The sequence below is a fragment of the Coccinella septempunctata genome, chromosome 2 (genome assembly GCF_907165205.1).
Source record: "Coccinella septempunctata chromosome 2, icCocSept1.1, whole genome shotgun sequence".
In the NCBI taxonomy this organism is placed as follows: domain Eukaryota; kingdom Metazoa; phylum Arthropoda; class Insecta; order Coleoptera; family Coccinellidae; genus Coccinella; species Coccinella septempunctata.
The window spans coordinates 3,473,585-3,484,974 of NC_058190.1; the positions used below are offsets into that span (position 1 = coordinate 3,473,585).

General features: G+C 33.6%; 1 protein-coding gene across 1 annotated transcript; it reads right to left on the reverse strand.

Moving 5' to 3' along the window:
- Positions 1 to 409: 409 nt before the first annotated feature.
- Positions 410 to 9,765, reverse strand: LOC123307468 (allergen Tha p 1-like). The gene is made up of 2 exons (XM_044889795.1): positions 9,373 to 9,765; positions 410 to 811 (listed from the first exon to the last, which is right to left on the reverse strand). Exons 1-2 carry the CDS (start codon positions 9,593 to 9,595, stop codon positions 594 to 596), a joined length of 441 nt encoding a protein of 146 aa, XP_044745730.1. The 5' UTR covers positions 9,596 to 9,765; the 3' UTR covers positions 410 to 593.
- Positions 9,766 to 11,390: the final 1,625 nt, after the last annotated feature.

Here is an 11,390-nt window from a genome sequence, read left to right on the forward strand (position 1 = left end):
CAAAATTTCAGCATCCAAAAAAAATAAATGTCGTTTTACACCCTTATTCCACCGGATGCATGTATTAATTAATTGTTTTGGAAAACCATTGATGTCTCCGGAAGTATCAGGAATATAAATAGGGAAATACTAGACAAAATACTAAAATTCTCAGATAGGGATAGCGAAGCGAAAAAATTTACAATGAATAAGGTGTCTCATTTGAAATACCGTTTGTGTAGTATTTTTTCGTATAAGCGATAATGTCGCTGAAAATATTTTATTCAGATAGATCAGAAGCGTAAACCTTAGCAACCAAATTTTCAGAACAAAGCTATGACGTTCTCTATAAACTTCTAATAGACCACCCACGATGGGACACCCTGTATAATGGAAATGTCCAAGGAATATGGATAGTCTGTTTATTTGAAATGAGTAATTGTTTCATAGTTTCGAACTCATTTTACACATAAATGAAGAGTTTATTTTATATTTCATTCATAATTCAATTTTGTTAGATTCCATCGAAATATCTACTGAGTTTCATAACATTTCACTGATTCTCTTTCGTGAATCTAGATTATACATTCTTATAATTAATTCTAATATAGGCATCATCTTGTTTCATCCAAATCTGAGTAATCTTCTGCTTCACCGGGTGCAAAGCCCTGATGCTTCTTGATAAATGAACCATCCGTATCATACTTATTCAATAGTTGCTGCCAATAGTCCTTATGATACTGCAACAAGTGAGCCAGTACGGTTCCAGCAATTTTTTTCTGTTTCTCGCTGCATCTCGAACATTCAGATTGCATAGCATCGGGTAGATATTCTGGAAAAGTTAATCGATTATAAGTGTTTATATTCCTACGCAACTTTCATAAACGGGGTGAATATTCTGAATCTTCAAACATTGAGAGTATATCCTGGACTTTGACGTAGGTTTGCATTCAATCCTACTGGGTGGCTCAACTAATTTTCGAAGAGAAGTATAAGATGAGTCGGAAATAAGAATGGTCGTGCATGTTTTCTCATGGATATGATTCGAAAAAATAAAATTATTTGAAACAAGTATGGGCATATTTCATTTCGACAAATCGATTCTTATTGACCATCACCTGCAAACATAGGAATATGTGTAGAAGGTACTGTTGTTATAACCCATATCTTACTTCCGATGTTGTGAAAAGCATGTGTGATATTTGTTAATTATCCTCGGATTTTCACGTAAATTTTCAAGGAACCCTGTTAGAGGCTAAGATTTACTGTTGCTGCTGACGCCCAAATGGTCATACAGTTCCAGTGTTCTTTGTTATCTGACCAGTAACTGATTTGTTTTAACAATCCTAATAGATTGTTCAAACTCCTTTGCCAGATCTCCTCCTTCCGATGAAATTAGGAGTGCAACACATGAAGCATTTCTGTGACGCGTGAACAAATGCCTTGAAATGAACTTTGAGTGTTTTTTTTCAGATCAGGCACCGTCATTGGAGTAATTTTTGTTTTTTATTCTAAGAAATTTGATGACGGTTTTATTATGGTAAAGTGCGTTACCTGTAACTTAGGCACGTGTAATTTCTGAAATATCTAGAAGATGGCCAATAACACAAATGGTTGATGGAACAATATTTTTTTTTTCAGGAATACATCTGATAACATTAACAGGGTTTTCGATGTGAAAAAAGGAAGTTTCTCATGAATGTTGCAATCGAAATGCAGCATTTTCTATGCATCCATTTTTTCGTTACAATCAAAGATTATAGAGTGGAAAGATAGGAAACGAAGCGACTAAAGTGATGTGAGCGCCATCTGTTTTTCACAAGTGTTTTTAAGGCCCTAAAACTGGTCAAAATATTAATTCGAGGGACATTTGCAGAAACATGAAATTTTTTGACATTTCAGATGGCCATTTTGATCATTTGATCAAAGAGGTTTTGAATGTTTTGAATGATTCTCGTACCACCTTTTGTTTATCAAACTCGTTCTAGTTGCTGATTATTGAAATTTTTGTAAGTATTAAAACTAACAAGTGACTCGGTCATTCATGGGTTTTTATTTTCAGTGCTACGAAGTGGATAAAATTTTCAGGGCATAAAGGCCTGCAAACACTACTGACTACACCATTTGCAATGAATGTTTTACTGCAAGTCAATTGAGAACTGTTTATCGACGTAAATTGTTGTATGCAGGAAGCATCCCTTGCCTGAAGGGCATTTTTAGGGGAAATTATGACTTTTATACGTTCATTCAAAGATTCTCAATTGCTACTCCTTCAATATATTCAGAAATGCAAAGGTTTTAATGATTTCGTTTTGGGCATCGAGTGACTGTCAAACTGTTTGGAAAGTCAAAGTTTTATGAAACCTGCTATGAGTGTTTTCTTTATTCATTAATCAATTTGTATATTGTGTCATAAAGAAACCATATCATGAAGAAATTATATAAAGAAACTATACTGACATGTTAACATACATTCTGTAAATAATAGGTATGTGAGTAACTGAAATGTGTATGCTATGATGTTATATTGAATATTCTTTCATATTAATTTCTGATATAAATTGTACAAATTCCACTAAGTGTATAATATTTAAAAAACTTATTGCACAGAAATAACACCTTTAACGTATGGCAGATCACAAGAGTTGTCCTAGTCAAAGCTTTGTTCGTTGTCCATAATTTAAAATTATTGTAAATGTTTATAAATTGCAGATAAAAATATAGCACATCCAACAGAGTATTTCATAGATATCAAATGATTCCAAACAATGTTCAGATGAAAACTAACATCCTAGTCACAAAACAAAAGCATACTTTTGTTTTGTCGCCCAGGATGTTTGTTTTCTGGTCTCAACAAAGTCAATATTAAAATCCAATATAAGGAATAGAATTCGAATTTCGCGCCCTTCAATTATAAAATTGTTATCAAACAGTTTTTCTGTATTGGCAGTACGTTTTCAGCGCCATGTTATTGTCAAGTGTGTTTTCACCAAATTGTATTCGGTTTTTAGTACGGCGCATTATAAACGTTCAAATATTCATCAATGTGTGGGATAGAACACAAAATAACATTTTTTATGGCCTTTCAACAGCCTGTATCTTTCGAACCGAGCCGATTCGAAGAACATGGTATAGTGAAAGAGTAAGTCTTTTGACCTCAAGAATCTACTGATAAAATATTTGCACGAATCGAAGACTCACCCTGTATAAGCAGATAAGTTTTTAGAAAACACAGTATTTTTCTTGGCCCTTAGAATTATCCAAAAGTTTGAAAAAAAACGTCAGTAGTTATTTCCATGAAAAAATGAATAAAGGTATTAATTATGAGATCATTTTCATCATTATATTCACAACACATAAGAATTTTACACATAGAAACATCATTATTCAACTTCAATTAAAGTGTCATTGCATTTAAAATCATGATTATTCAGCGATTAATGGAAATTTGTGGTAATTCTTCTTCAAAAAAATCCTTGAACGAATAATGAATTTTTTTATTAGTAGGTCAATTCAGCTGATCTTGGTAGATTCACGTTCCTCAAATAATAAGTTCCTGATTTTTAAGATTCGACGATTCTGGTTTTCTGGCTGGAGATACGCAAATTTGAGTGATATACAGGATGATTCGCTGTTGCAACGGTCTATTAGACGTTTGTGTGAAACTAATCATAATTTTGTGCTGAAAATTTGCATTTTGGGGTGTTTGACAATAAACTTTCTCCTTATAGTATGTTTTCAGACCTTTATGATACTTCCGGTTATAGCGGAAACTACTACCTTATGATTCAAATATCCTTGCATCATTTGATACCTGATTTGATGAAAATTGCTACAGTATATGCCATACTTTGGGTGAAAACTTAACGGTTTATGCGTTATTGGAATTGTGAAAACGGGAAGCCACACTGTTTTGAATACATAATTTTGAGAGACTTGACCATAAGTTTGTTTATCAGGAAAGACATTGAAAGAAAACGATTTCCAATGACCAACGTCTCTTTCAAGGTTTTCATCATCAGATGTATCAGGGTATTAGATAGGGGAAATACTTACAAAATGACATATATGTACAAAATGACATAGTCGCCTTATTTCAAAATTGGTGTGCTTTAGCGAATTGCCAACAACCGTACCATGTGAAGGTAGCCATATTTACAATACTGTGAAATGTTGAGCGCCATTGTCACAGTCTAGCCGCAGTCATTTGTTCGAACGTGTTTCGTGCCTATAAAAATTTATTTTACAGTGATTTTCTCCTTTCTCTCTTGTGACTTATTTGTTGCTTTTTTGTGTTTTTTTTCAACTGGAGTTGGAGTAAGATGTCTAAAAACATGGTGTATGCACTGATTAGATTTTGTTTTTCCCGCTTCGAAAATAAGAGATAAGTTTCGTTTTTCCCACTGTAGCTAGCGCCGTTTAGGAATTGACAGTTGTCAAATGATATTTGAAAATAATTTGAATCCATTCCTACGACTTGCGAATGTGCTGTATTTATTAGCGGTTATTGGTGTGTGAAAATGTATTACTTTCGAGAAAGGTCGTAAAATATTCATTTATGGAACATGTCGTTCAGTTTTCTGTATGGACAATCAAGAACTACAGCAAAGAATTCGGTGTTGTTGGACTATCACACTTTGTTGTTGGAAATTGAGGCAGAGCCAAATCAGATGAACATTCGGCACGGATAGAGCTAACAGTTTTATGGTGACTTCTGCAATATTCAAGCAATAAAGGAACTGTATTGAAAATAAGTAATGTGAATTGTGAGCATGTATTAAGAAACAGAAATATGTTAATCTGTTCGAGTCTGTTCTTCAAATATTCTTCACAAGTATAGTGAAAATTGCGTTTCAGTCAACTGAATATATTGAATATTTCGCCAATCAACTGTGTTTTATTGAAATCATATTGAATTCCTTTCCTCACGAATACACTTTGTCAAACAAAAATTATCTCGAAGAAAAATAGAAGTACTCCTTCGAATCCTTCTATAGTGTTGAAATATCTGCAGATTCGTTTTTACAACGAAAATACAAGTGTAAATCACAAAAAATATTCGTTAACAGCTGATTCTTTGATGGATCAGGAACACAGAGGTGACTGTAATCTGTGATCTATATAAACGCAGAACAAAATAAAGCGAGAGAGTATCATCAGATTTTCTTTCATAGAACAAGGATAGAACATGGTGGCGCCGCCACGAAACGAATCTCTTATTTTCGATTTAGTCTAATGTCATTCCATTCAAAAATTGACGAGTGCATACACCATATTTTTAGACATCTTAAGTTGGAGTTAGAGTAGTGTTTGTTTAATGAAGCGTGCGTGAAAATCAATCCAAGTAGGTTTCGAATAGACAGGCGTCTGGCTCATCAATCCTGATATTTTTCTACTACACGTTTGAACCTGCAGAAATCACAAATATTGCGTTGAATCAAATGGATATTGGAGACATTACACCTGAACTTATTACCAGCTCACATTTGCCATCAACTGAATGTCTCAACAGTCCAAAAAGATGCGAATAACGATGCTGAATCTATTTTATATCCAACGGCAGCAAATAACGATAAAGTAAATTCCTCACAAAAAAAATATCACCGACATATCCAGATGCAACTATTTCGCCAGCACCACAGAGCCAGTTCATTCGAGGCCAAGAAAAAAGAGAAAGCATATAAACCAGACAAAGGTGTTTTTTTGTAACTTCGCTCCAAAAATGCCAGAAATTATTGCCAAAAACGGATCAAAGGATCCACGGGCAGAAAAGAAGAGACAATTTAAAAAAAATTCTGATGATGATAAAGGAAATATTCCTGCTTCCATCATCAGAAGAGAGATTGAGACTGTCGAGGCAGCTTACAATTGCTCAGATAGATGGTAGCTCAAGAAGCAAATATTTCTTTTCACGTTCTTAGCCCGGTGATCTCCCAAAGTCTACCAAACGATATACTTGTGAATTGTGTTGTTAATATTTTAGTACCATTTTTCCGTACTATATGGACAAAATGGTTTCTATGATAGGTTGCATTTTTTCTTAATATATATTTGTTTATAGTTCCTACTCAATCAAAAGACTTTGATTCTGAGACTACTGAGAGTCAATGAACCTGAAATGAGTAAAAACCAAGAAGATTGATTGCAATCGCGTTAAATAAATATCATGAAAAAACAAAACACCATGTCATTTTGTACGTAATTCCCCTACATATTTTCTATTTCAGAGTCACTCTCACTTATTTGAGAAGCAAAGATTATAGAGTAGAAAGATGGGAAACGAGGCGACTAAAGCGATTTGAGCGCCATCTGTGTGTCACGCGTGTTTTTAAGACGCTAGGACTGGTTAAAATATTAATTTAAGTGCCATTTGCAGAAATATATGACATTTTTTAAGATTTCAGACGTCAATTTTGATCGAAGAGGTTTTGAATGTTTTGATTCTCATTTCGCTTTTTGTTTATCTGGCTCATTCTAGTTGCTGATTTTTGAAGTTTTTTGTCTTATTTCTTGGTGAAAATATCAAAATATTGTTCGAAAATTATTGAATGGTGAAGAACGGTGGATCAAATAATAAAATGTATTTTACGTGATTAAGTTTTTCACTCAACTAATGAAAATGGAAGCGTAAGTGTTAAAAGTCGTAACATGTGAATCGGCCATTCCATTTATTCTAATTTTCAGTGCTCCGAAGTGGATAAAATTCTCAGAGCTTGAAGACAATTAAGTCAGCAAACACTACTAACTACACCATGTACAATGAACATTTTACTGCAGGTCAATTGGGAACTGTTCATCAACGTAAATTGTTGTATGCAGAAAGCATCCCTTGCATGAACGGCCTATTAAGGGGAAATTATGATCTTTATAGGTCTATTCAATGATTCTCAATTGCTACTTTTTCAATATATACAGAAATGCAGTTTTATTGATTTCCATTTGGGAACCATGTGACTGTCAAATTTTTGTTTAGGAAGTCAAAGTTTTATGAAACCTGCTGTTAGTGTTTTGTTCATTCATTAATCAATTTGTATATTGTGTCATGAAGAGACCATATCATAAGGAAATCATAAAAAAAGCACCAAGAAACTATACTGACATACAGGTCTTGCATATGTCTGTAAGGTTTTTTTTAAGTGAGGTTCTGAAAATTCTTTAAATAATACCTACATATGTAAGTAACTGGAATATGTATGCTATGATGGTATGTTGAATATTGGTTCATATTAATTTCTGATATATGTATATTTTACAAATTCAACTAAGTTCATTAATTCAGAACAACCTATTGTACAGAAACAACACCTTCGACGTATAGCAGATCACCATATACTTTAACTTTAGTGTCCTAGTTAAAGCTTCATTCATTGCCCACTATTTCAATTTTTGTAAATTATTTATGAATTGCAAATAAACATATAGCACATCCAACAGCGTTTTTCGTTGATATCAATTGATTCCAAACAATGTTTAGATGAAAACTAACACCCTGATCGCAATGCAAAACTATACTTTTGTTTTGTCGCTCAGGATGTTTGTTTTCTGATAGAAACAAAGTTAATATTGGAATGCAATACGAGAAATAGAATTCGAATTTCGCGCCCCTCAATTAAAAAACAGAAAACTGTTATCAAAAAGTTTTCCTGTATTGACAGTGCGTTTTTAGCGCCATCTCATTGTCACGCATGTTTTCACTGGCCAAAATGTAGTCGGTTTTTAGTACTAGCGATATGAGGGCGTTTCCTATCTTTCTACTCTATAATCTTTGTTGAGAAGTTTGTTACTTTTTTGAACCTCTTTGTATATTCTTTTATATTTATTTATATTATTCAATTCTTTTTTTTTGAAGCAACCTATTATCTAAGCTCAGTGCGGGAAACTTTGACCACTGATTATGTTCCCAACCATAGCATTGGTTAAGTTTCCCGCACCCCCTTAGAGTTTATTCAACAGATGTTTTCTTGTACTTTTACAACTATTATTGAAAAAGCTCATCGTTTGTAAAATAATATCAATGAATGAAAGTAATAAAACTAAATATCACTACGCAATTTTTTGAGACAGTGTAACAAACCAAAATTATTCAATTTCTTACTTCATAACAACAAAATCACGTTCAACCCTCTCACTCCTAAACTGTTCTCATGGCAGCCAAAATGGAGCAGCCACTAGGTGTGCCTTGTTACGAGCAAGCTATTTGCGATACCGGTACCGCGAAATTTGAATTGAAATATTTGAGGTGGTGCGAGTCTCCTACCCGAGCAAGTCTCCCGGACTCGCCCAATAGTACCTACTTCGATACTCTTTGTTCTTTAGAGTGAAAATGTACATGTATGTTAACGAGAAAATCGTCAAGTTGAAAGAATCGAATTTATTGAAACTCAAGATTTTCAAGTAGTAACCTATACTCTATATTCTTTATCATTTCAGTTGATTCTACGTAAAGAAAGGGGTTTACCCAGTTAAACTCTATTCCCAAAATGAGAACTTTCAACGTTATCAAGAAAACACAAAAAATACGGAGAAACAGCAACTTAGAACTGCTTAATTATTCCATGGAAGGAAACTAATATTCGATATTTCATGAATTGTAGAATGTAAGAAAGTAGTAGGCTGTTTTAGTTGCAGGGGTTTAAAAATATTTTAGGCAGAATTTTTATTATCGAAAACCGAAACATGCAAATTTTCAACACAAAATTGTATAATGTTATCCATAAACGCAATCGAGGTGAATCACCCTGTATACCCTCAAATCTTTCATTTCTTTTGTTTTTCAGATATCCTTCTCCTGTGAATTTGACATAATTTTTTAAACCCATTATGAAGCCACCTACACTATTTTCTCTTTGAGAAAGACTGTAGAGAATTATTTTTCGTTTCTGGCACATCTAATGATCCAATATATCGGATTTCTTGGCTGTATACAGCCAAAATAGTGCTTTTTTTCAAATGGATTTGGAAATATTAAGAATACCAAAATCAGCAATATTATATTATAGAAATTTCAAAGATAGGTACATGTTATTATATATTATATAGAGTCTTCATACTCAAATGATGGTAACATCGTAGGGAGTCAATTTTGAAACTATGTGATATTAACTTCAACTGTGATGATAGTTTTATTGTCTGAAATATAATGAAATGAAGGTTTTTAGCGGCATGCAGACAGGGTGGTACTTTTTTCAGAATTCAATTCCTGTCTGCATGCCGCTAAAAACCTTCATTTCATTAAATAAAAAAACATAAAATTCAATACCAACTGCTATGTGACAATAATTGATAAACCCCTGTTTTTTTGGAACTGGACAGTGAAAATACAATTTTTGATTTGAAATCCTAAATCAAATCTTTATGAAGAAGGTAAATTATGAATGTCAATAGATAACTCACGTCTCAATATTTTTCCCTCGGGAGAGCAAGATCCTTTATCCAACAAACAATTCATGTAATTCTTGAGCAATCTTTCACTTGCCAGAATAGCATTCACATCAATATTATCATATTTCGTAGGATATGTCTCAACCATTCTTTTTAATTTCACGTGCATACAAAACCCTCCATTGATGCTGAAAAATGTTAATACGATTGCAAGAACTGGCAATATTGAATTCATTTCGGGAGGTATCGAGCCCAAACTGATGAATAATATGATATTTTATCCCCGAATAAACTTATTTTTCAGCTTGAACTCAAGGTAACCTGGTCGGGATATAGTTGAAGTCATACTGGGACTGGATCTAGAGATTCAGTTTCTGCTAATGATCACTTTATTTGTAATTAGTGAAAAAAAACCTTAAGGTCAGTGATATATTATTCTAGAATATTAAGATTATGTCTTAAATTAAAAAAGGATTGTTTTCTATTCTCATCGTTCATTATTTACTCGAAATAAATTTTCATTCCTACGTTCGAAATTGTCATATTTTTCCATAGAGGAGAGGTTGATTTGAAATTCAAGTAAATAATTACTATATACCTATTCTACTTGTATACTGGGGAAGTCAAAGCATCACACAGTTTTTATGCAAAATGGAATAATTGTTGCTTACCGCAAGGTGCGATATTGTGTTCAAACACAAAACAAAGGATAAAATATTCAAGGTACCTATGATTTTATGTCGATTTTTCATGAATTGTCTCATTAAAAAAGCCTTTCAAATGAAACACAGCTCATATTTCGAAAAATAGTTTTACTTACAGACTGATCCATAATATCTACACAGGATGAGACTTTGACTCTCACAAATATTTTAACAGAAGGTTCTTGAGGTCAGGAGAAACACTTTTTTCCTTTACCATTTTTTTCCGAATAGGCTCGGTTTAAAGGATACAAGGTGTTGAAAACCATAAAACAATATATCTCACAATCGGTTTTATCGAATGAAATGAAGTTCAGAATATAGTTTTTAATTTATTTGAAGAATCTCTTAAGCACATAAGATATCACCTACGTTTTCCATTATGACCATTACGTAGAATAAAAGTACCAAAAATTCAAGGAATCCATCTCTTGAAACTAACTTGGACACTATATAATGAATATTTGTATGTTTTGTAAAATGAAAGTGTTCCTCATATTCTCTCGTATAATGCGCCGTTTTCGAGTTATTTGATGTTGAAACTTGAAAAGTAGCTGAGAAATTTAAAAAATTGGGTGCTTTGGCTGAATACAACTCTATTTGAAAGATCCAAAGATGTGTAGTGTCACAGAATCAGCTAAAATGCTTCACAAGAGTTAGGGATATCGTATTCAATCGTTTTAAGAGTATGTAATCATCGACAAAATCTCTGTCAAATCATTTAAAACTCAATAACAACTTGAATTGATCCAATAAAAATCAGTATGAAACATTTCGTCTATCTGGTCGCCTTTTTTCTGAAGTTTAGTTCTTTGCATATGCTTCATGAATGTTCTCATTTTGAAATGACGTCAGTTTATCAACGGCTTCGATTTGAAACGAGTTTTCTGAAAATGCCAAGACGTAAATTAACAAACGCTGAGGCTAATAGGGCTATCGGAATGCTACGCTACAGGGTGGCCTAACTCAGGTTGTAGCGGAAAGGCTCCAAGTCAGCTAAAGTGTGATATTTCGACTTTGGAATAGGTTCAGGGAGACAGGTTCCGTGTTGGAAAGACCAGGGCTTGGTAGGCGACGAAAAACAACACCTGCTCAGAATCGTTTCATCACCGTTTCGACGGGAAGAAACCCTACATCTACGTGTAGAATGCTACGGAATACTCTTCAAAATGCAGATGGGGTCCAAGATTCCATCGAAACCATCAGGCGAAGTTTGAGAGAGGTGAATCTAGGTTCTAGACGTCCATTGAGGAGTTCCATTAACAAGTGACCATAAGCGTCAAACACTGGAATGGGCAAGGCAACATGTCAATTAGAACGATCAATGGC